Genomic DNA, 26,565 nt, shown 5'->3' on the forward strand with positions numbered 1-26,565 from the left:
AGGGAATTGAAAAGGGCCACATGTGCTATCTCGGGCATTAGAATACTTCAGAAAAGAAACCTAACCTGATGAAGCCCCACAGCATTTTAGTGAATTAAGTTCACAGGTAATACTAAGCCTGAATTTAATGCAGCAAGGTGCCTGCTGTGTCAAACTCAGGAGACAAGCAGCCTTTTCACACTAATGTGACCTGTCTGTGTTTGTAGCAGTGGTGTACCTTCCACAGTTGTCATTTGTTTGTTTTTAGCTGCGTAGTTATCCGGCTAACAGTCGTTTCTCACGTAAGGCTAGCTAAAAGATAAACGTTATTAGCTAACTAGCTCGCTAACTACATTCAACTAATGTCCTCAAGAGACAAACTTTGAAAATAAAAGTTGTCTGATATGACTTACCAATCTTTTGAACGCATTTGCAGATTCCTCAAATATTATCCGTGTGTTCACTGCCGGAAAAAAAAACAGCATAGACCAGCATGTTGTGTTTTGAGTGCTGGCATGCTGGCTGACCAGCTACATCCTGCTGGTCCACCAGCTAAACTAGCACCAAACCAGCACTAACCAGCATAGACCAGCATGATTTCCATGCTGGTCTATCCTGGTTTTCACAGCAGGGTTGCCTGAACAGTAGGTTTTTAATATATTAAAAAAAAGAAAAGAAAGGCAATCCTCTCTTCTGTGAAACAAAGATGGTAACCAGAAGTGACAGCTGTTGTAATGGAGGTAAAATAAACTGACAGTAGCTGCATTAACTTACAGTTTACATTAATATGGACACACACTCTTATCTAATCTATAATGTATTCTCTTTTACAACTTGCCACACCATTCAGTTACTTTTCATATTTTTCTAGCATTTTAAGGACAAAATAAGAGGCATCACAGATTTTAACAGCTCAAACAAGTCCTTAGGCAAACATGTGAGCACAATTGTCAGTCCAGAACTTAAGTTAAAGAGGAAAATTGGAGCATTTACTTGGAACTTGGTCCCAGCAGCCTGATACATGTGAGTACCCTCTTTTAGCTTGGTGTTGGTCTGTACCAGCTCCTGAGGAAAATATCAGACTGTTGAGCGGCTAAACGCTGCACTACATATTCACCAGCTATCTGCTAAATGTGTCAGTCCCTGTGGTGCAGAGCAGGCAGTGTTCACTTGGTTTCCATAGAAAACAGAATATTTACCAAAATGTAGAAGTTGCAGGCCGAGCAAATGATCCATGAGCTGAAATTGGCTATAGGTTCTGTAAAGATAAGGGGGAGCTGCAGATTTGAGTGATAATTTGTAGGTTTAACAGTTTGAATGCCAGCTTTGTATATGTTTGCAATATGAGTTTCACAATACAATAGGTTTTGCACTAGCAGATGGTTTATTGTGTTTTTAAATAACGGGTAGAATCCAGTATTTTTTAATAATACATTAGAATGCAGTACTGTAGATGGGTATGGTATGTGGTATGTGGTATGAGAAAACCACTAGTACAAAGTTGAGCTCATTACTCTGAGAAAAATAGGTTTCTCTTACACAGAGGTTCAGGAGACCCTATGCTGTTGCTGTGGTCCTTAAATTCTCCCTTGAAAAGATGTGTGGTTCTTACAAATTATCCTAATTTCCTGTGTATGTATTTGTGCTTGAAAGAAAAAGAAATGTATTAATGGAGAAAGTATAGATTAGGCCTACATCCATCTCTCGTTCATACACTACGTGTTGATGTCATTGATTCTGTTGCTCGGTAGCTTCTTTTTTATGAGAGCTTTATGCAGCTGCGGGAATTTCTGTACTTGACTGGATGTTATTTTGTAAAGGGGGCACTGTAACAAGCTCAGTAGAGTTTCATCACTTCTTCCGTCCTTTGCAGTGCCGCAGGCCTCTGGTAACAGTGTACATCCCATGGTTGTCATGGTAGTCCCTGGTTAAAGACAGCAGTGTTGGAGCAAGCTCGCTAACAAGTCTGACTTTAGGCATTCTCACTTTGCAACTCATTTACTTGAGAAACTAGGTCAGTGGCACATTAAAGCTTGAGTTGTCCTCCTGGCTTTGTCTCACAGGAATGTTCACTGAAGGAGCAGGAAGGAAGAGAGGGCTGTTTTTAGATAGTTCGACCACAACGTCCTTAGTTTCCTTCCTGTAGTGAGATGGTATAGAATAACATACGGCTAAAAGACAATAACATACAGCGCAACGGCTAGGTATCTGAAAATATGAAAATCAAGGATGTGGTCAGTGATAACTATTTAACTGAACTTGTGCTGACAAGAGCTTGAACACCTCTTTTAAATATATGTATATGGGGCAATGGGCATCTTCCAAATGAGTTACTTAAAGAGAACAAAAGAGGATAATGGAATGATGAGTCTTAACCTCATATGAAACATAAAACACCAAGAGATGGGAACCTTTTGCTTATTGTGCAGTTTGCTGTATCAGCAGTTTGCAGCAGCAGCACAATTGAATGGCTATGCAAGGACCCAGTCAAGCATCACACTGCTGACAGAAGGGAAAAAGATATAACGTTAATAGATTAAGTGTTCATACGTAGAATTAATGTCCTTGCTTTACCTTGGTCAGTACATCCAGGACCACATTGGTCCCTAAATTTGCTAAGGAACTGACAAGAAGTCTCATTTAATCAAACCATGTCTGACAGGTCGGTGATGTTTAATAAAAACAGACACTTAGATACAACAGTATGTGACCACTGCAGCAATGGCTCTCAAAGTCAGGGGATGCATAAAGCCACTGCATCGTGGTGCAGATGACCAGAGTAGAAACAAATTAATATATGAAATAAACATGACATATAAAAGGTAAATCAAAGGGCTTGCTGATACTATTGTGTCATACTATATATATATATATATATATATATATATATATATATATATATATATATATATATATATATATATATATATGGGGTGGGGGTTCTTAAAAGTTTTGATAACCACTGCCCTATAGCCTCACAGAATACACAGGGAGTCTTAATTTTACAATTATTAAATGCAGACACAATACAACTTGTCAATTATACAGTCAGTTGATCAGCTAAAAATACATCTGCAACAATCTCAACAATTGATTAATCATGTTTCAAGCAAAAACATCAAAATGGAAACTCTTTTATTCCGATGTTACATTTAACTCCTTTTCTGTGTGTTGTTATTTTGTAGATATGGTCAAGGAATAAAAGCAGTGCGATGTTACTACCTTGGACATTGAATGGACATTGCCACAATTTTTTATAACAAAATGATAAATAGACCTGATTCTTCAAATTGTTTATAAAATGTCGGAAGAAAAAATGTAAAATGCCTATCATTTCCCACCGTGAGCTGATGTCCTCAGATTTATTGTCTTATCTTCGGGCCAAAACAGAGAGAAGACATAGATATTCAATTTACGTCACTAGATGGTTACCATAATTGACTGATATTCACGTAATGATCCACATACTGTAGCATTTTTGCATGTGTATCTCCATGAACTGGTCCATCTGATCGTTGTGTGATAACTATGTGGTTAGTTATATTGGAACTGTTACTGTGACATTGTTATCCTTTCTTTGTAGGAGCTGCTTTTAGGTGACATTTAATTACTGTACTGCATTCATTTAGGCTGAAAACAAAAGAGATAAGTTTCATTTTAGTGCCTGTGCATGAATGACCTTAAACCTTCTCACACACATGTACGTAATATGTCTCCACCCTAACAAGTGTTTGACCTTCCAGTGTAATGTTCCCCACCCATTCCTGAATCTAGATGTGCTCCCGCTTTCGGGAGATTTTGAAACTTCCTTTTTGGGTCTGTCTGGCTCACCAGATGTTTCCTGAACCCACCGTGTTCCTAACTCACTCCCCTCCCCGGTGGTGAAAGGCAAAGGGAAGGACGCAGAGAGGGAATCTGTTGTTCAGTCTCAGTGGCCAAGCAGAGAGAGATACCTGGAGTCCAACTGATGAAATCTAGTCTGCGTGCGCCTCTCTGCTACAGAGCTGATCAAGGCTTCAGCATCTGGGATTTACTCTGCTGCAGTGACAGAGGACTCTATAACTCATCTGAACAGAACAGAAACACACTTTACAAACTCTCATTTTTGAGCTCCGCACCTCCTCTTATACTTTTATCAAGAGCAGCGTGAGCTCGCAGGCAGGCATACCGCTGTTTTGCCTGGTGGACTGCCAGTAGTTTGTGAGACGGCGATGTCGTGGGACTGTGGCCTGAAGTACATGTTCTCTGTGTCCCCTGTGCTGCAGCAGGGGAGCATGTGCATCCTGCATGACAAGGAGGACCTGTCCCGACTGGAGATGGTCCAGAGACTGGCCAAGGATGGCTGCCGCTTCCTGCAGAACCACAGCAAGGGCCCAGAGAGGACGAGCGAGGTGAGATACAGCACTGCTGCAGTCACTACTGCATTTTTAAAACACAATATTTTATGAAACTTTCATGTTTTTATATGCAGTTTTAGAACAGAGTAATGTTGGAGTACATTAGATATTAGATTTAATAATGTGCTGTTTTATGCTGCTGTTTTTAAAGCATAGTACCAAAGCATCATTTCTCACACTCCCTGTGGTGTTTCATCCATCAAACTGATGTTAATTTGCTGTCTGTTTTTATTGGCCTCCGTACATTCGATAATGTGTCAGCTTTCTCTGAAGATAGATGATGTCATTTAGATTTTGTTGAGACAACAGAAAGCTTTCTTGAGTCAAATATGCCAAAATAGAAGAATTAGAATTCTTTAAAATATGTATAAGAATTAGACTGATGTTTAGATGATTTCACAACAGCATCCTCAGGTGCTACCATCTGTCATTACTAAAAACTTAACTGCACGCACTGCATGTTCGGCTCAACCAGCACACTTTCAAAAAAAAAACATTACATCATCTGCCAGTTGGCTGCATAGGAGTTGCCTGATTGGCTGACCTCGTGGTGAGCTCAGTGTCTCTTTTCCTGTCAGCTGTATCTGTGCCCCGAACTGAAGAACAATGGCAGGAAAAGTTGACGCAAGTGGCCGGACCACCATGCCAAGACATTGTATGGGTTTCGGGTGGATTGAAGTGCGTCAGGTCTCTGACCTTTTCCGAAACACAAGGCTAGATCTCTTTATCAGTGTTATTCAATAAAATGACCTTTTCGACTGCAGTAGGCAATGTATGATCATATGTTAGCATCGCACAGTACAGCTATCTGATTTACCTTTGTTGGTTAAGTAACATGCATTGTGCCACATTTCTCATACTGTGAATTTAAAATAGTGTGAGGACACCAACAGCACGTGTTTGTATGTATGACAGTTATGTAATCCCAACAGTAATGGCCAGATATGATGACCTTTAATACTTGACATTATCATGAAATATTAAGATTATGTGAGATTACCTAGCAGTGTTTCTAGATTATAGGATGGTTTAATGTAATCCAATGATGCTACAATGCACATACTGTATTCCATGTGACTCATATAAATGGCTAAGCCCAGACATCAAAGAGCTTTGAAATCCCATCTGGTGCAAACAGGGATGCTTTATATACAGTAGTTTTCATGTCTGTGAAAATGTGTTTGAGATTCTGATGCAGGAAGATCATGAATGTTACGCAATCTCCTTATATTTGAAGCCATGTATGTTTCTAGGTCTTTTCCTTTGGTAGTTCAGTTCATTCATAATTAATTTAGCTGTGAAAACAGTCAGATTTTAAATGTAGTAGTTTTCAGTTTTGACTTTGAAAATCACTTGTTCTTTTGTCTTTTAACCTCATCGATGTTTTCAATTATTCAGAGGGTATCATAGAATTGTGCATGATTATCTGGGCATCTGATCAGAACATAGAGCTGCTGCTCTCTGCCAGACATCAAGCATAAGAAAGCTCACTGTATGTACAAATACTTACATATAAATACATAACATATGTACATACTGTTGTTTAAAGTATCTTTTTAGGAAAAATTTGAGGTAATTACTGTTGGAGATAATGAAGTTACTTTGCATCAAAGGCTTATTTGAAAGCAACGGTGATGTATGAATCCTTGGTCTTATTCATATATCGACACTATTCTCTGGGAGCAGTTTAGTCCAAACCTGCACTCTGTCAGGACTTGACACCTTCCAGCTCCCTTCAAGTGTTCCATACCGTGCGTGCCAGACCTGCCGCAGCAGCCAAAGACACGCAGACAGAAAGTGTCCCTCCAGCCAGCGGAGTGCTTCTGGAACCCTGAAAGACACAGTAAACCGTTTGGCGGGACATGACTTTGTGCAGAGGCCTGATAAGTAGTGTTTACTCTTCTGCTGACGGTGTCCATGATGGGAGGACTTCGGGGCTTTTTGTGAGTTGAGGTCACCTCCAGCCAAGGGTAGAAGCTATGCAGTCTCATTACAAGCATCCACTCTTAGAGGCATGATCATGTTTTTGTACTGGGGCACTGGTAACCACAAAACCCAGTAGCTTGCCCGAAGCAGCAGAGGCTGGATCAATAATTCATTGTGAGGAAAGGTTTGTTTTGTTGTGTGACCTGTTCGCAGTACACTGAGACACTCTGTTAATTATAGTCAAGAATCTGGGCTGCTTTGCTGTCACGCTTAGTGGGACAAAAAAACAGCATACTCTGACAAAGCTAAGAGAACACAGTGTACGTCACATAAAGTTAGAACCATAAATGTCTTTTTCACAAGAAACAGGAAGCTAATCAGCCCAGCCTTCCCGATATGGGAATTTACAATGCTTTTCGTCACACCCCCTGACCTTATGTTAAACTGTGGGTCCCATGACAGGATAATACAGTCTGCTATTGAACAGGACACACCTTGAAAAACATTAAACCATTTTTTACATGTACTGTATGTGTCTGCATGTGTTTGTATAAGATAAAGAAAGAAATGAATTCACAAGTTAACAGTCATCCAAACTGCACTTTGAGACATGAATCACAGCACTGAAGGAACTGCCAGCTAAGATTGCCAATAACGGTCCTTTCTGAGGATTTAAAAACATCTCTGCTATTTATAGATGTGACTGGTCCACCCAGTGTCTTTGTTGTATTAGATATCTTGTGTTTGCATGTTGTGTTGATGCATTCGTATGTATATGTGCTGTACTGTATATTTACAGCATTTATTTGTTTATGTATGTGTGGCCACGGATCTCAGATAAGTGTTAATGTAACAGGAAGTCATGCTTAACTGAGGGGCTCTGGATGCTTCTCGGTAAAAAGGCAATTAGGGCAGAAAACTGCAACCACTTCCAGCCTGTCTGCCTGGCTAATTGCATGCACAGAGGCTTGCGTTGCATTGACTGATGGCTAAGGAGAAGTGGGGGTGGTGAAGGGGGGGCTGGCTGATGCAGGATGCGTGCAGTATACAGTGGACACCTCATTAAGACCAATATCTCTGATCCAGACCCTCCATTGTCAAGCAGCTACCAGCTATCTTTGTACTTCAGAGATGCTGCAACAAACCATTTTTCTTTGAAATGAAGAGTTAAGAAAGTGCAATTTAGTTTTCATTGAAAATATCACTGAATTTCCAGGCTCACCAGTGATGTACAGCATCATATCCATCAAACTATTGTATGCATTAAGCTAGAAAACTGACCTTTTTACAATGCTGGAACAAACATCACCTATCATCTCTACATAGCTATCTTTTTGTTTTAAGTTGTTTTTTATCATCTGACTAGAAAATCGGTCAATAAACCTATTAGTTGAAAAGTGATTTGACAACAATTTTGATAATCAATCATTAAGACTCGAATGCATTTTGGTCTGTAAGTAATGACACAATTAACGATTGAAATTTTAAACCAAGTAAACATTTGCCTTTTATGGCCTCTCTCCATTTTATAGCAGTTTTAAATGCTGGTCAGACAAAATAAGCAATTAGAAGATGTCAGCATGCGCTCTGGGGCATTTTTTTGTTATTTTATCATATTATGTTTTTGTACTAAACACCTGATTAATTGAAAAGCAAATTGTGTGTTTAAAAGATATAGAACAGAACAAAGAACAATCTAAACCTAGAGGAATAGAAATCAATCGACTTTTCACTGAACTTTAGGGAGGCATCAAATGATTTATTTTTATTATTGATTAATCCATCAATTATTTTCACAGTAATATAAAAAAAAAATAATAAATGCTCATCGCAATTTCCCAAAGCCCAAAGTGCCATGTTCAAATAGCTACTTTTGTCCAACCAACAGTCCAAAACCCAAAGACTCTTCATGCTATCATTAATAACAAAGAAAACCGCGAATATTACATTTTTTTTTATTAAATCACTGCAGATCCTATAACATTGTGTGACTGCCTGACTAAGAGAGTGACTGACTGAAACGGAGTGTGGAAGACAGTACGCAACACAAGGATGAATATATCATTCATAAAACCTCATGGTGGTCACAAGGCAAGAACCTTCTATGTGAGTTTAAGCTCAACTCTGAACCACTAAACCATTGTTGCTGTGCAGAGTTTAACCATACGCTAGCTTGAACACACACTGCCCATAATTTAATAGGCTCTCGGTATGAATCAGTAATTAAAATGTGTGCAAGTCTTTTATGTTAATCCCTGAATGGGCTCCACCGATAAGGACTGAATAATGATATGTGGAAATTCTCTTTCATTTACAGTGCAGGCTCTGACAGAGTATTATGATGGAAATCAGCAGTGATTTGTGTGAGTGGGAGAAAATTCAGGGGAATCTCCTTGGTGATAACATACCTCCCTCCCTCCTTCCCGCTCTCTCTCTCTCTCCCGCCCCAGAGTGACGAGGCAGTCCGTGTGTGCCTGAGGGAGAGGGGCCACGATGTGCTGGTCCTACAGAGAATGTCGTCAGAGCAGCCGGCCCCCTCTGCATCGGCGAGGGGAGGAGGGAGAGAGGAGGCAAGGAACAGGAGGTAAGCCTCTGCCCTCCCCTCCTTCCTAGATTCCCTCCCTCACTCACTCACTATCTGTTTCTTTCTCTCAGCACTCTCCCTCTCATCATTCTCCCTTCTCTGTCTCTCTGGATAACACTCCCTACACATAAATGACTACATTAAATACATAGAAGTGAGCAGCATGGGACTGTGAGGCAGAGCTCTGCAGCTGGCAGGCTTCCCATTCAAGTCGTTCAAGAGCTTTGTCAGCCGTGACATATAAGGATACCTCAGTCTGCTTGAGGGATAGGGACAGCGGTGGACTCCGTGCTGTAGCAGCTGCAGGTGGATGGATGGATGGGTAAAGGGGGCATGCAGCAGTAACCACGGCAACATTGCCGGCGTGAGGGCACAGGGACTCTGCAAGGATGGGATCTCGGCCACAGCCGCCGAACCTGCGGCAGGAGGAGGGCAGGCTGCTGCACGCTGCCCTGGTGGAGCAGGAGGAGGACGAGGAGGACGAGGAGGGCTCTGAGGAGAGCAGCAGCGACAGCACCAGCCGGGCAGAGCCTGTGACCATGCCCACCTTTGACGTCCCCTACTTCCGCTACATAGATGATGAGGGGACGGAGGGAGAGGATGAATGGAGCAGCAGCCGCTCTCTTTCCTCTATAGAGGAGGACTCGTCCACTGACTCTGTTGTGTCTGACAGGTACGTGGTGGTGTCAGGGACCCCGGAGAAAATCCTGGAGCACTTGCTGAATGACCTGACGCTGGACGACGAGCAGGGGACAACACAGGGCAAAGAGTCAGGTTAGTGTTCACACTGTATTGTCCTGAAACTCCTTTCTCATCCCATTTGACCTTACTGTGTTTTGTCAGTGTATGAAAAGACATTTTTGTTTGTATTTTAGAAAGCAAAAATGAAAAAAAAAAACAATAAATTGGAGACTAGTTAGTTGGTGTGTGGACAACTAGACAATTTCATGACTGTAGCTTTGTTAAAGTATTGTGCTTACCAACTGTAGGTCCACTGATATTTGTATTTTTGGGTAGAAAGAAGGGAGAAATAATTGCCTGTACTTTCCATTTCACTCCCTCCCCACCCTCACTCTCTCTCGCAGAGGAGCTGGGACAGAAGCCCCCTCTGGGCATTATTACTGCACTAATCATGTGCTATCATTCCCAGAATGGCACAGAGTTTGAGGCTGTTCATTTAAAAGCCTCGGAAAGCGATAAACGTTGCTCATGTCTTCTGAGCGATGTCGTAACAGGCTGTGTGACATGCAGTCCAGCATCACAGCGACGACAAATCAACACATTTCCTCTCATCCCAGCAGGTACATGACAATGTGACACTGTTGCCAAGGTAGAAGAGAAGCTGTTGATTCAACTGGAAAGACAGTACGATGCGCGATGATAGTTGAGAGCAGTGGCACAGTCAGGCAGATAGAGGAATGATACCAGAGAGAAAGGAGAAACAATTTATATGGGGAGGAAAAGGGAAGGAAAAGGGATGCAGATTGCGTCCTTGGAGATGGAGGTGGTCATCGGAATATATAGAGGCAGGCTAACCCCATACCAGATCATTACTCATTCTGATGAGGAGGAGAATGAAATTGATCTAAATGTCCTCTCAGGAGACCTGCCTGCAGTTGCTTGGTGGTGCATTTTACATGCAGAGAGATGTTTTATGTTGAATCGCATATTTTATTGCTCGACAAGTAAAGTTAAACCCGAAGGTAAGATAGCAGACAGGTGGGTAGAACATTCCTTCAATCCGCCAGTTTCATGTATTCACAATAAACCCATCTGTTCTTTGCCTTTTAGTTAATATGCAGTGTGCTGCATTGGTGATGTATAAGAATAAGCTTCACGTGTGCAGGTACAATGGATTTGACTCCAGTTTTACATTGTTCATACAGATGGAAACGAAGACAACAAAAACGGAATAGTTTAGAATAGTTTTTAAGAAAAAAGAATGGAAAATCGTTAGGACTGCAGTGTACATAGCATGTGAGAGAACGGTAGGACTATATACGATATAATATATGTCAAATTTACCCAGGTTGATGGCCAAAACCATCAAAGTATGCAGGATAAAAGTCTATACAATCTACTGTACAAGTAGTGCAAAGAAAAAATACTGGATAGGTAAATTGAAGCCTCCACAGGGAGCTGGTGACCAGAGCATGAAGCTGCTGACTGATATCTCAGGGTCAAAGAGCCAGAGACCTGCAGAGGAGAAGGAATTAACTGAATCCTGAACAGCAATTGATCTGTACTCAGTCATGTTTCATAGTGTGTCTCTTGTTGGCCTTGGTTCTCTCTGGGCGAATACTGAGGCTCTATATGCTCTAGTGCTATAGTTAAAGTGTTCCTCTGGAAGCTAAGCTCCCCAGACGCATGGCAGCGTGAGCTCCTTGATTTCATCAAAAAGAGATTTATTTGAACATCCACCAAGCTGCCGTGTTCAGGCTGTCTCTCAAGCATGGCTCAGAGAGCTTCTGCAGCAACATGACCGATGACTGCAGCAGGTTATTGATGTTGTGTTTATGACTAACATGCAGTATAGCACATTAGAAAAGCCAGTTTTATCTCATCATGGTTGCACTTGCCTCCATCCAGTCTCCAACATAAAGAATTCAGCGGAGCTTTCTGCAAGAGATGGCACTTTTCTGGAAGCACCACAGGCATGTTTAAGGAGAAGCAAACGTGAACCTCTGCAGCAGAGATCTATGATGTGCTAGTGTTTCCTTCTGTGGGCTAGCATTGTGGGTAGCATTCACAAGTGTTCAGTTTTGCCTCCTTTCCTGTGCCCAATCTCTGAGTGCATCTATTGATTCCAGCTCTGAACAGATTCACAACACACACTGCCAGCTCTGACAAACATTTAATGGAACATTTTGTGTTCTCTTGCTGAGAGGATGTTCCAGCTATTTAACTGACGCACCATGTGGAGAGATGTGGATGCTTATTTATAATGGAAAAAAACATCACATCATGAGAGCAGATACTGAATTTTAAATTTCTCAGTGCAGACTGAGATCATGATAATTGGCTTTACACCAAGAATGACATCTTCTGGTGGTTACTGAGCCAATAACTGACACATAAACTACTTCATTTCAAAGGCCGCATTGATTATTTTTTATTTCTAGTTCTTATACAAATGCAAACGGGATGGCCAGGTTAATTGACAGGTTGATTGATTTCACAGAGGATTGACAAGCTCAATCAATGTGTCAATTCTTTTTTTTTTTTTTTCCAAGATACTTTATTAATCCCAGGGTGTTTGGTTTTGGATTGTGACCCACCATCGAGTTTCAGTTTCCCTTTAAGCCCTCCAGGAGAAAGAGTTTAGACACCCCTCTCCTACATGTATGTCTGTGTTCCAGGCCAACAACTGATGAAAGCTGAAAATCTTTAAGGTCCAGTGTTTGGTTTTCATACGGGTACATTTACCTGAAACTAAGAATCATATTGGTTACTTTAGAATCAGCCTTTTATATCGAGATAGGGAGCGGGTCCTCTTCCATTGCTTCCACCATGTTGCTACAGTAGCCCATAATGACTAAACCAGACACTGGCCTTTTGTGTTTTTCATGTTTATCTTGGGGCCGATGTGGGGGAGGGTATGAGAAGGGTTGTTGCAATCTCCAAACAACACTGCGAGATGCCGCTAAATCCACCACACTGGACATTGGTGTGATGTCAAGGCGTTGTAAATAAGCCCAACAGACTGTTAAACTTTGTCTATACAGCTCATCCCTGCATAAATGCTCCTGGGTCAGTGAAACCAACATATCTCCAGCTAAATTGTTTGGGGTTCAATCGTCTCTGCAGGACACTACCTGCATTTTCTGCTGCGTTAGCAAGAAAAACTTGGGAATATGACTCCAGGTTGTAAGATTAAATATTTATTCTGTTTTCCGACTTCAGAAAACTTTTGCAGCGTACAGCCTGGGGAGTAGTATGTTCGCTGTTACTCATGAGAAAGTGTTTCAGTTAAGAGAGCTTGGAGAAAACACACAGCAGCAGTGTGAGTGAGCAGTGCATGGTGAGTGTGTGTGCTTGTGGATGAGAGAGGTATGGTACAGTATGTGGGAGGGTGGCTGAGATTCAGTGCGTTGTTTTCTGGCTTTGTGCTGCTGTATTTTTTTTTTTTTATGGGAGCTACATGTGTACGAGTGTGTAACCTCTCATAAGCAGCGAGCGATGCACCCACAGCTGCTCTGCACGGATTAACATAATGATGTCAGGGAGTCCCATGGACCAGAACGCACACAAAGGCCCAGGGAAGCCAGTGTGAAATTAAAAGGGAGAATTTACAATTCTGGGTGTGAGGCACACTTACAGAGGGGTTGAGTGGAGGTTGGCCCTAATAGGATTTGTAAAGCTTTTCGCCTGTGTCCGGGCATCATGTCAGGGAGTTGCTGTCCTTCTCTTCCTTTTCATGCCTTCGAATTGTATTTTGACTGGTTTTTAGTGTCAATTTCTGAAATGCACTTTTACTGTACAGCTTGAGATGATGTCCCACAAATAATAACTAACAGTTTATTAAAGATTCTGGGATTATTATACTTCGTAGTAGAGAATCATCAATTATCAATTCATCTGTTAGGTATTTTCACCATTAATCAATGAATCGTTCGAAGGGATGTCTTCAGATTGTTGCTTTAGTCCAACCAGCAGTCTAAAATCCAAAGACTCTTCTTTACGATCATAACTCGAAAAGAAAGAAAGCAAATAATCACATTTTGGAAGCTGGACCCAACAAATGTTTGTCTTTGTTTGTCAAGATATGAGAGTAAGTGTTGTGATGATGTAGACTGTAAGACCGTTTCTTGTTACAGGAATAATTTGACCAGCTTTGATTTAATCCATTTACCCATGTGTAACCTTGGGAAGAAATCATAAGAGTGTACAGTGGCACAAAATGCTGCTTGTAAACACATTAGGATGATAGCGAAGCAATATCAGATTGCTTTTCACAGTCACAGTGAAAACACAGACTTCATCAGAGGTCAGAGAGAGTCAGCTGACACATTAAACATTATTGGCTTATCTTTACTGATACAGCCTGCAGTGGCCAATGTGTGAGATTGAAGATAGCGTCAGTAAAGGCTTGTTTGAACTTGTGGGAGCAAAATGCAGCCGGAGAATCCTCAGGAGTGATTATCTGAGACTGACCATGAGGGATAAGGTGCCACTGAAAGGTCTCTCACATTATGCTCCCTTCTGAAATGTCTCCGCTTAGTGCTGCTAACTAATATATGACAGCAAAGAATGAGCTCTCCTTCTGGTATTAGAAAGATGGAAGAGGAAGCCAAGCCCCCGAGCTGTTGTACAAGTATCACCACTATATGTGCAGCTCAGCAAACATTAATCACACAGTTGTCAACATTACTGCTCTACAGCATCCTGTAAACCTGTTGAGGATTTATATGTTGGTCTGCACAGAATTTAAACTTGTTTGTCTCAGTCAGTCAGATATCTTGAATATTTTATCAATCCATGCTATTTAGAGAAGTTGAGCTATTTCAAAAGTTTCAAATACTACAAAATGTCAACTTTTCTCCATGGTTAATACTATGTGTTTTTCTTTCCAGACACACTCCTGGATGATTTTCTGTTGACCTACCCAGTGTTCATGTCCACCAGTGATCTATGCCAGGCTCTTCTAGGACAATATCCTTGAACACATGAGCATTATTCCACATGTGCAACCCCACTTCCCAAAAGGATGGGAAGCTATGTAAAGCATAAATAAGAAACACAATTCAGAAAAAGCATGTACTTACAAAAATGAAGTTGATGAAGTAAAACATTCAATATGTTGTCTTTGTTTTCAATTGAGTGTATGTCAAAAAAAGATTGACGTTTGTCCCAACTTTTTTGGAGGACAGGCGCAGCTGTTTTGTACAAAAACATGACGGCATTATTGACTCAAAGCTGCTCCACTTTTTCTTACTGCCAATGCTTGAGTCAACATCACACACACACACACATACACACACACACACCTGCTGTATTTGTGCTTCACTGCATACTGCATTCGATAGCAGCAAATAGATGTCTCTCTTTATCTGTGCTGAAGCCTTAACCGAGTCCCACCTATTGCACCAAGCGATACCGAGGCAAAGAGGACAGGAAGGAGGCTCTGGAGAGGAAACGTAAAGTCCTGCACCTAGTGTCACAGTGGGTGGCTCTCTGCAGAGATTTCCTGAAGGAAGACGAGCATGTCAAACTGTTCATGAAGGTGGGAAACGTAATGTTCCGTGAAAATTGACACTGAGGTGTGAGCTGGAGTTAATATGGGAGATATGAACATTGACCTTTCCTTTCAGACTTTGTGTCGTTACGTGTTGGATGATCTCTATGAGTACCCGGGCCTGGAGAAGGATGTGAGGGAACTGCAGAGACTGTACCAGCTGCATCGCAGACAGTGAGTGACCGTGTGATAACTTATAAGACACAGCTTGATTTAATACATACATACAAAAATGAATTTATTGATATCAAGTCCGGGTCTTTACAGCAGCAAGCATGACTGTGAAAAGAAGCAGAGACACAGGCTGGTCTCTCCGTACAAAGAAAGAGCTTATTCTCTTCTTGCTTCTCATCAATGAATCCATTCAGAGATTAAAGAGTAATTGCAGTGTTTTGGGGCGTTATGCAATGGAAGTTGAAGGTCACAGAGCTCTAATCTTGAATCGAAATAGAGGGAAGTACAGGAATTTTGAGAATTAATGACATTTTGTCCGAAATTTCTGTCACTTGCCATGAGAGAGAAAGGAACGCTCCAGCCCTTGTTTACTGGGCACAGTTTCAAGCCTGGTGGCTATTAATAGTGTCAAACTCACAATTTCACATTCTTATAAATATAACATGGTGATACCAACCATCTGACTTTTTGAGAAATGAAGTTGTTATGTAAGTAAGACCATACTCCATATAGAATTAGAAAAGAAACAGCAGGATTGCTCTGATCTACAGAATGTGTATCAGCCATAATGTGACATCCACAATAACATTACCATCCACATTTCTGCTATCAGTTACATGTATTCTGTCACGATGGGCTGATATTTCAGTTTACAACAGTCTCCGGCACCAGTGGGGGGAAAAAAAAACATTGGCATGTGATTGGTGTTCAGCATCACAAGACGAACTGAGTTGAGGAATTATATCAGGGGAAGAACAAATTGGATTGATGCAACCCCAACATATGAACTGCATGAATACGTATAGTATATCCAGACATAATAATATCTGAATACGTAGCTACAAAGTGCTTTACGATATAAACATATCATATTGAATCTTGAATCTTGAATCATTAGTAGGGCCATGCCAGTAGATCTCAAGCAGCTATCGAGCTAATGAAAAGTTAGCAAAACACAGATATAGGCAGAAGCCAGACCATTGAAGGCTTTAACAACAAGTGGTAAAATCTTAAAATCTCCTCTCAAACTCACAGGTAACCAGTGAAGGATTGGTGTGATGCGGTCACTTCTCTGAGTGCATGTTAAAAGACTGGCAGCAACACTTTGTATCAGTAATAGTCTTTATATGTTACGTCCCCTTATTCCAGAATGAAGTGCAGTAGCAGTCGTAGTCGAGTCTGGAGGCGATAAAAGCATGAAGGACGTTTTCTAAGTCTACAGAGGAAAGTGATCCCAATCCATTAAGTCCTGTATGTGTCCATAATGAATATACATTACACCTTCCATCAAACTTTTATATTGATCTGTTGCTTAGTTGCACTTTCCTGGTTTAATAAAAAATTATCATTACGTTGCTCTATGACATTACAGTGTAAACAACCCCCCAGTCACCAGACACGTTGCCACACCCGTGCCCCCCCTCTTCCCCTCCCTCAGCCCCAGCCTCCAATCAGATCCCCTCCCTGGGGACGTCCCAACCTGCTGCCCATTAGCAACCACTGCAGATAATTCAACCTGACTCTGCTGCCACTGTCTGGGCCTGCTTCATTCTTGTTTATATCCACAACACCCACTCCTTTATAGCAGCAGACTGTGCATGGGTGTAACTAACTGACATACTCTACTATTTATGAGCTTTTGACTATCAGGCTCACGCTGGGGGAGGACAAGGTTGACTGCTTTGTGGCAATCTACTACTGAGTGAAAAGCTAGGGGGTATTTTTTTGGAGAGAGAAGACTAATTTTGTCCTGTGCTCCTATCAACTTCCATCTGGCTTTTGTAGAAAAGAAAGTGCAGGAATCGAACACCACTTATTCTCTGACCCTCTTTCGTCATTACAATTTACCGATCTCGTTGACATCCACGGTGACTATGTTTTTTGAGGAGGAAGAGAGTAAATTAGATCAGGGGGCCTGCTTTGACGTGACAGCAGGAATCAGGTTTTTCATTAGCACAGGGACTGCTGCTGGCCGGCGAGAGGAGATCCCTAAGGGCAGGCTTTGTGCCAACATGCCTATTGTGATGCAGAGCCCAGTAAAAGCTGAGGGATGATAATGGACACGGGGCTATCCATCATGCTAGCCGGGCCTAACTGATGAGAATTGGGTGATTAAATGAAGGGATTGCATTGGAAGGTCTAAAAATCTACAAAGCACTCCAATCTCGGCTTGACACTGATCTTAAATAATGGACTGGATGCAGCAGAGGAGTATATATGTATATTCACTTTACCTTGATTATAGACTGTGTTGATACTGTGAAGTTGTTTCTCTACTTGACCTAGTTGCAGCCTCAGGAAAATCAGCAGATCAGGGTTTTTTAGAACAAATTATTTTTGCATGTGAAGCCACATGATGGTACGCATGACTGATTTACTTCTTCTTTTTTCCAGTACGACTGATGAATATTCCCCTCAAAGAAAGGTGAGTGAAAAGATCTTTTTACGACTCTAAAGACAGGAAGAATTTTGTAAAACAGAGCTTGCTGCCCATTTCGTCAAACTGCTTCTGAGCTATTGTCCGCACATTTCCTGCCAACGGCATTGTTCTGTATTTCTACCAAAATGCCCGCTGTTCTCGGGCCGTATGAATGTGTCAAACTCCACGCGTTTCCCGTCTTTCAGAGCAAAGCACTTTTCCACCAATTGAGCCTGAAAGAGAACGGGCTCCAGTCCAGATGCACACAGAGGGAGACCAAGGAAGGTAAGTCGTAAAACATGACGTTCTTCACACATTCCTCCGATCATACGTTCTTTCCAAAGTAGTCGAAAGGAGACATTCAGTCTGAAGAGTAGAACAATGGGAATCTTTCCAAGGAATTATTGAGAATGTTTGGGAATGCACATTCCCGAGTTATGACTTAAGAATTCCTTTTGTCTTATAAGGATCAGTTTCTTTTAAACGGCAGGTTCATGATGACCTTCAGTTCCATCTAGGTCTCGTGAGTCTAGATCAAGGGTGTGAAAGTCAATTTCATCCCAGGCCTCTTGAGCAGTATGTTTGCCCTCAAAGGGCCAGTTGTAATGTAAGACCATAACAATCAATCTAGTTGTTATCATATTACATAATTAATAAACTCTGGAATAGAGTTTCTTGGCGGGCCGACACTGTTGAAAGCCTGTTTCTGGCACGCTTGATCACATACCTTCAGCACACAGTGCTTCATAAATGCACCTTCTAAAATATACACCACAATAAAGCTGGTTTCCACTACTGCACTTTTTTTCTGCAGTTACTTCTGTTGAGAAAACAGGCTACCTTTAATTGTTGACCTTTTTGCTGCTTTTCTTGGTGGTCAAGGTAAGCATACTTGACTGTGTTAGGTGTCAAAGCATCGCCATAAACGAGTTCCCTTTGACAGACATACTGGCTTCCTCTCTACCTCTCACTTAGTCGACTTTGGTTTGTGGCAACTTTTCATTTCTTAGACATATTGCTAGGCTGCTGGGATTAACTCTGCTAGGGGGCCTTTGCTTGAAACAGCTGTGTGACATTGAGACACCATCTAGCATATACTGGAATCTTATCAGCTAGACACTGTCAAGCATGATGAGGTGACCGGCCGGATTCAGCCGGCATAGTTTTGATTTTATCTGCAGAGGTTTTGAGAATTCTGCTTCTGTATAATCCAGTCAGTCAGTCACTTTAAATAGCTTTCGTTTGAACTACTTTCAAAGAAGTTGTCCCGACTGACCCTGTTCCTCCATCGGGAGAAATCTATTGAGTACACTTGGTCTATTCAAGTAATGCCACACTACTTGGTCCTCTGCAGTGGATCACTGAGTGGTTACACTGGAACAGTTCAGGGTCAGTTGCTCTGCTCAAGGTTATTTATCAATAATGGGGCAGCCCTGTTACATCCTTCACTTTCAGCTGTTTCACACACAGCAGCAGGTGACTTAATTAATTGGTTTCTTTCTGGTTGAATGTTTGTAGGATAGATAGTTAACCTGCCATAGTCTGCGCCAAGAGAAGAGAACCTGCTTAATCTCTGCCCTCCAGTGCACACAGTGGTTGATTATCGCTCCTCGAGAACACGCCCAGAACAATTTAAATCAACTTTCACAGCCTAGCGAGCAACTACCAAAGACCCCCAAGAGCCCTACAAGCTCCAGGGAAATGTTTGCAATTTGATTATTGAAGATTGCAAGATGTAAATGATCACTCAAGGCCATTCTTGCATTATTATGTGGTCTTGAGGTCTTTTGAAAAGCTTTGTCATTTAGAAAACTTGATTCCATTCAGTTTCCCTCCAGCACCTGACGTCTTGTTTGTCTCTGGTTTTATAATAAAGCTATCATGTATAGTCTGCTAAGTGCTCTCACTGAAACAATATTGTCTCCGTTACAGTGTTGTGTCACGTGTATATTACCATGGACTCGTACCTGAGCATGAGGGCACATGCTGGGATGGTAGCCCAGGAGCTGCTGCAGGCAGTGGCAGACAGGATGGACGTTCCTCAGGGGGACTTGGTGCTCGTGGCTGTCACATACCCTGGAGGTAAATACTATTTTAACTCCAGCCTGACCAATGATGATGTTTATGGGGTGGACGCCTGTTCCAAAAGCTTTTCCATAGCGGCACACTGAGTGATACTGGTAAATTTGATAGATCATTATAGGCTGCCCAGTGTATCAGTTGGGCTAAAATTCTAATCAGCTGTCTAATTGGTGTCATGGTTTTTGTTGTCAATTTACATGGATGTTTCCTGTTTTATTTTGTAGGGTTCATCCTAATGAGTCATGGTGTGATCTACGCTTCCTGTCTTGGTGTTTTTTCCCAGCCTTTTTTGATCGCCCTGTCAATTCTACCTGTCCCTTAATAGTCTTTCCTTCCTTGTGTATTTATTAATAATTGAGTTTCCCTCTCTCTTTGTCAGTTCCTACGGTTGGGTTTTTACAAAAAGGACAAGACACCAAGACAGGTGGTTGCAAAAACAAAAGGCGAGCTTTAATAATGTAAGCCGCAGTCCAAAAATATTCAAGGCAGGCAACAAAACCAGCAAAATCAGGCAGGGGCAAATTAAAAAAACTAAAGTCGTACACAACTAAATGAAGCACAGACCAGGATTGACGAGGCTCTGGAACACAAGCAGGATTGTAAGCCAAAAGATTATGGCCAAAAAACAAATTATTTTCCGTACAACACTATAATTAAACATCAGTGTGGGATTCAGTATAACAGGTCAGATGAGGAGATTCTGAAGTGGTATCCCATTGGTGATAACAATAAAACTATAAGATACTGAAAGTCAATATTTACCATGAAAACTTTCAGCGTTTTAATTTCCCACAATACTGCCTTTTTGAAGTTTCGTCCTATATTAATACTAGATGTAGAACTGACCTAAAAATCTCCCCAGTACCGGCAGATAAAAGGGAGAAGCATTTTCGTCCAGTAATATAAATTCAGTATCTTTTATCTGAACTGACTTGCGACCTCACACAGCGAGTCTTATCTCTCGCTGCTGACAGGTGCTTACAAGCCGCGTGACAGATTTTTAATGGTATTCTGCTGTTTGTCATATGTTTGCTCCCCCCTGCAGGTCGGCTCCTCCTGCAGCCTCAGGACAAAGTCTTCTCCGATTCCTTACGGCCGGTGGGGAGGCTGCATGTCTGCAGGAAGGACCTGGGAGAAGTCCTGGTAAGAATGTCACTGCAGCCTGAACAGCCTTGGCATATACTGCAGTGTCAAAATAGTGTATATTCACACATCAGCCCGAGATAAATGAAGTGATAATTCACTAATCACTGATCTAGTCTTTGTTTTATGTTTATTTCTCCTCTTCAGAACCCGTTCACAGACAATTCTGAGCTGCAACAGAGGACGGCTCGCATGCTCAGTTTAAACACATGGGACGTGGCTGTGGCTCTCACCAACTTCGACTGGACCATCTTTGACTCAGTACACGAGGTTTGTCCCACAATTTGGATGCTTGTGCTCAGCTGTTGCCTCAATGAAGATGAAAGCCTGAATGAAATGACAGCTTTGGAAGACATCACACTAGGGCTATCACAGTATCAGACTATCAAACAAGTGTAGGAAAAAAACTGAAAGAAATTATTCTAGAGGCGATGTATTATATACACCATATTATCACATGTATAGTATTAACACAATATTCAGTATTCATCAATCAATCAATATTTAATTTTAAATGCTACCCTTGTCCTCAACACACCCCACGCTCTTCTGAACTCATGAGTACATGTTGTTCTCTTTACAGCAAGAACTCGTCTATTTCACCTTCAGCCGCCACGGTAGCGCCGGCCACACTGTGGCGTTGGAGCTGCTGCTGCAGCGCTGCAATGAAGTCCAGCTATGGGTGATGACTGAGGTGCTGCTGTGCCCGACGCTCTGCAAAAGGGTCCAGCTCATCAAGAAGTTCATCAAGATCGCTGCCCAGTTAGTAGCTCCACTCAGACATGTATTGTTTGTGATCATATACACACTGCTGGCCAACACTACAGCATCTCAGCTCTGGATGTTTAGGGGTGGAGGTGTTTAGATTTGCATGGCGAGCTGCCCCCTCCAGTGGCAGATTGATAAACCGCGTCTGCTTTTGTGCTGGTGAGCTGTGTCCCTGGAAGTAACTGAATTGTGTGCTCCATTGCTCTTTTATAGCTGTAAAGCTCAGAGGAACCTCAACTGTTTCTTCGCCATCATCATGGGCCTGAACACTGCAGCTGTTAGCCGCCTCAGTCAGACATGGGAGGTAAGGATGTCCTACTTTTCTTACTGTTCTAGATAAAGTGCATGGTGTCTGAATAACATGAACTCTGTTTTCATCCCTGCAGAAAATTCCTGGGAAATTCAAAAAGCTGTTCTCAGAGCTGGAGACAGTTACAGTAAGTCCAATTCATGGTAGTCAGTGTACATAAAACACCATATATATGTTTGTGTGTTTTTTGAAATGAAAACGATGCATTTAATCGCCTCCAACAGCAAACACAAACCTGTAGTTCTGTGTGTTTGAGGTGAAGCAAACAGATGTTTTTAATTTCCGAACATCGGGTGAACATCAGGTGTTTTAGATTATCATCAGTCCCTAATGTCACCACAACTCAGCTCTAACAAAGCATGCATGCACAGGCACACACAGTCAACCCCCAAGAGGATTACGCTCATTCGTTTCGAAAACGTCTTCACAGGATCCGTCGCTGAACCATAAGGCCTACAGGGACTCCTTCAAGAAGATGAAGGCGCCAAAGATCCCCTTTCTTCCTCTGCTACTGAAAGGTGCGCTCATTATTCTGTCACTTCAGTGCGCCACAAATAGTCTAAAGAGGAGAGTGCTGTGAAAAATATTCTGTGAGGCAGCTTTGAGATGTAGAAACAAGCAGGCATCAGATACCTGTTGGTAAATCCTAACAAAGTCCCTGTCTCTGGTCTAGATGTTACGTTCATTCACGAAGGAAACAAGACGTTTCATGACAACCTGGTCAATTTTGAAAAGCTGGTGAGTTCATAAGCCTTTTCTATAAAAACACACAGCTGTGATGAGTTTAAAAATGTCATGTTTAATGGATCCTCTTCCCATCTTAATTCACAGCAAATGATAGCAGACACAGTGCGGCTCATCCGGCAGTGTCAGAAAGATCACATGGGTCAGTATTCAGATGACTCATTCTTGATTTCATTGCGCAGAAAGAGTTTGATCAGTTTCATCAAATCAGTGATGCAATTGCCTTTTAAAAGCTTTAACCTCATCTGTGTGCTAAATCAGTTGACTTTGAAATACACAAACTCCATACAGCAGAATATTTTAAAGTGGGAGGCGGAGTGAATGCAAAAAAAAAAAAAAAGTTAACAAAAGGAATCACAGATCATATCCAATAGCTTACATGTGTGGTTAAAGAGATAATTCAAAGATACAGCAGATACAGTAGTGTTGGGGAATTGTACCATTTTTCCTAGACTCAAAAACTAAGAAATGCTGTAGGACAGACCTTTTTTGTATTTGGTATAGTTTGATTTATGTCAAACAGCATATTAAGCTGTAGTGGCTCCATTGCTGAGTCAAATAGTATAATCATAATCAAGTAGGCCTCCAAGCATTGTGCAAAATAAATGAGAAGTAAACAAATAAGGATGCCATTGCGCTTTCCAGTCTTTTTTTGAGGGGGGACAGACTGTCTCAAACTGCAAAAAAAGGGTTGCAGGGTTATTAAAACATATATTTGTAATCAAAGTCAGCTTTGATGTCTGTCAAACATAATATTTTCAATCATCTAAGGGTCATTGTAACTGGTTATAGTCATAATAGTGTAAAACCGTGATCTTTTCTGAGACAGTTATCATTCCATGATAATCTCATAACGTTGTAACCCTAGTACAGATGGAGAAGTTGTCCTTGGAAGTAAAAGCACTTTCTTTTCTTCCAGGAAACGGCATCGCCCAGAAGAGCAGCTCAGAAGTACGAGCCTACATCGATTACCTTCATATCATCGACAATCAGCAGACTCTGTTTGAACTGTCACACAGACTGGAGCCTCGAGCTTAAGAGGACGGCTCGTACTGCACTCCCCCACCATGTCAGCCAAACCGTCGGACTGCCAAGGAACAATCTATCTCTCAGGACTCGGTCGGCAATCAGAGGACGCTGCGTGATCCTGGCCGACCACAGGAGGGAGCAGTTCAATCAGGAAAACTCTCAAAGGAGACAGGAATAAGCAGCAAAGGGCACATTTAGGTAAATGCATAAATATCTGCAGAGATCCACGACACCTGAAAGCAGAGCAATTTCATTCAACATCTGAACTTGAGTGCCAACAGATCTACTCCAACTTAGGCTGGCTGCTGCCAAGAAATATAAAAAAAAAACAGCAGCAGGTTTGAGCTGAAGACATGCATCAGTATGAGCAGACCTGCAGGCCTAAACCTGCTGCTGCTGCTGCTGCTATTACATTACTTCCCTACAGATGGCAGATGTTGAAGGGTGTAGAGCTGTTCTGAAAATGACCCAACAGCTCCCCTCAGTGGAGAACAAGAGTTGCAGGTGAATTGCTTCCCATCTTAATAAAAGGCTACAGAAAAACAAATTTGTCAACAAAACAGTTTAGAATATGGAAGTTCATCCTCGACCTTGAATCACATAAAGTGACTGAGGTCATAAGATGCAGATTAGTTCATGATAGACACGTTTTGTATGTTCACACACATGTTTATAGATCTGGCATCAGATTTAACCAAAGACCTATTTCAGTCCCAAACTGTACACACACACTGCAGTTTTCTCACCAAGATACAGATGTGTTCTCTGCCAGATGTGGGACATGCAGTCACTGATAAATCAGTACAGTGCATGCACAACAATCTGAATCAAGATGACAGAAGTAGTGAAGATGATTATTACGTTTTCAACATATATTATTTTTATTATCTATTTTTTACATTGCAGTATTCAATGTTCTATTGTTTAACCATTAAGATGAGGCTTTAAACAATTCAGATGGCACGAGAGCAGGAAACAGCAAAAGAATACGCCGTGTTTTTTGATGTGTGTGAACAATAATGTGTGTTGTTTGTCCCATCTAAATAAATGCTAATTGCTCAACTTTTAACAAAAGCATTGGTGTGAGGATCTCCATCCAGCCGAGCTGTGGACAATCAGTAAAATTGAGCAGCAGCAGACCCGTCCTGATACATCTGTGTGTTAGTCTTTAAAGTTCAGGTAGAGGATCAGCCATCCATTGTTTCTGTGTAATTTGTTGAGGCTTGGAGATTTTGCCATTGGCTACATGGTACTCAGAGTATCAGAAATAAGGATTTAAAAAAAACACGTGATGGGGAAAAAACAGTTACATGAAGACTATTAATAATCTTTCTTCTGAACGGTTTCGCTGAGGACTGCTTTACCTCTAAATCAAATGTTACTCCGCTCCAGTACCGAGCCTCAGCTGAGCTCTTTCATCCTCAGCTAATGTGTGAAAACATAATGTAGAAAATTAACTGTCCCTATAAGTTAAGGGCGACAGCAAAGTCAAGTACCACAGCACCTTCTGGACAAAAACAAGTTGAGAAAGAGGGAGAAAAATAGAAGCCATTTGCTTATGTACAGTGTGTAGTGACACTACTGTATACAGCTGTATCGTCGGTAGTCATAGAAGTATTTATTCTCTAAATTGGTCGACTGAATACTCTCTTCTGTCCTGACATTAGGCCACTTTAAGTAGGTGTGATCTGTTGTAGATGGAAGTTTGCATTCTGTTCTTGAGATTGTTTTTGTATATTTTAGATTTTTAAGACTACGGTGAGCACAGAGAAAACACACTTCAGCAGTATATCTTATTTTGAATTTAATTTGTATCATCAACAATGTACAGTTGATTGTGTTTATACTGTATATACATGTTGAGATTCTGGATGAGGATATTTATTTATTTCTGAATTATTTATTTGTTCAAAAGACATCCAGTTTGAGCTCATGTTTTGGTTGGTCTGCATGATATGGCAAACCATGGATTGACCACCACTGGCAACTGTGCATGCAATAAAATATTTTCGATCATCATGACTCATTACTGACAGAAGAAAAATCTTTCACACAGCAGTAGAAGATCTGATTTTTTTTTTTGTTTGTTTTCACATGGTATCAAAGTATCATTTACTTTTGCCAGCCATAGTACATATTAACGTCATTTAGGAGAATGATTATATTGCCCGTTGCTAAAACATTTACAAAAGTGTCAATCAGAACATTGTACAAGGAAAAGTGGGCAGAGGAATGCATTAAATGATCTCATTCAAGGTCTAATTAAACCTCAGACAGTCTCTGGTGAAGTGAAGCATCACTGCCTCTGTGAGGCTGCAGAACTGTACTGTACAGTTGTCCTGTGGCCGAGACCTCAGAGGGGCCCAAACGCACCAGCTCACTGCATGGCAATTAGTCTGTGGTTCTTTAGTTAACTGTAGATGTATGTTAATAATAATGTAAATAATATAATGTATGTATATGTATAATGTAAATAATGAATAGAGAAGGGATGGATGGTCATCACGGGCCTGTATCTCTCTCATGCTATGGAGCCCTCTAGTGGGTTGATCAGGTCCTAGTAGAAACACAGTATCTTTTAAAGTGTCCACCGATTTAAGTCCTAGAGTGGTTTATATCAATTTCTACTAGGAAGAAGTCTTACATTTCACATGATGACAACCAGCTTCTGCACATGATTTAAAAATAGTAAAATTTTGGGCTCTCCATTAAATGTTTGTACTTTAAAGCCACAAGAACACATTGTGTTTCTCTAGTGAGGCGGAGGTGTGACCC

General features: G+C 41.4%; 1 protein-coding gene across 4 annotated transcripts; it reads left to right on the forward strand.

Moving 5' to 3' along the window:
- Positions 1-7: 7 nt before the first annotated feature.
- On the forward strand, positions 8-25,806 carry LOC119006580 (rap guanine nucleotide exchange factor 5-like). 4 transcript variants are annotated; one of them, XM_037075450.1, is made up of 19 exons: positions 8-106; positions 4,245-4,370; positions 8,753-8,886; positions 9,560-9,660; positions 14,460-14,538; positions 14,965-15,109; positions 15,198-15,295; positions 17,690-17,720; positions 17,921-17,999; positions 19,647-19,796; positions 20,842-20,939; positions 21,087-21,209; positions 21,523-21,701; positions 21,921-22,011; positions 22,094-22,144; positions 22,448-22,535; positions 22,691-22,755; positions 22,849-22,903; positions 23,681-25,806. In XM_037075450.1, exons 2-19 carry the CDS (start codon positions 4,254-4,256, stop codon positions 23,797-23,799), a joined length of 1,803 nt encoding a protein of 600 aa, XP_036931345.1. In that variant the 5' UTR covers positions 8-106; positions 4,245-4,253; the 3' UTR covers positions 23,800-25,806. The 4 variants fall into 4 exon arrangements, with proteins under 4 accessions (XP_036931345.1, XP_036931344.1, XP_036931346.1 ...); XM_037075449.1 differs by lacking the exon at positions 8-106 and adding an exon at positions 612-719; XM_037075451.1 differs by lacking the exon at positions 8-106 and adding an exon at positions 828-1,002.
- The last annotated feature ends 759 nt before the right edge of the window (positions 25,807-26,565 follow it).

Source organism: Acanthopagrus latus, chromosome 17, assembly GCF_904848185.1.
Source record: "Acanthopagrus latus isolate v.2019 chromosome 17, fAcaLat1.1, whole genome shotgun sequence".
Taxonomy (NCBI): domain Eukaryota; kingdom Metazoa; phylum Chordata; class Actinopteri; order Spariformes; family Sparidae; genus Acanthopagrus; species Acanthopagrus latus.

Excerpts from the sequence above, each read along its gene's own strand:
- LOC119006580 (XM_037075448.1), top strand. The coding sequence starts at position 4,191 with ATGTCGTGGGACTGTGGCCTGAAGTACATGTTCTCTGTGTCCCCTGTG. Across the intron at positions 14,539-14,964 it reads TGCCAGGCTCTTCTAGGACA|CTATTGCACCAAGCGATACC; the intron begins ATATCCTTGAAC and ends ACCGAGTCCCAC. Across the intron at positions 22,756-22,848 it reads TGGTCAATTTTGAAAAGCTG|CAAATGATAGCAGACACAGT; the intron begins GTGAGTTCATAA and ends CTTAATTCACAG.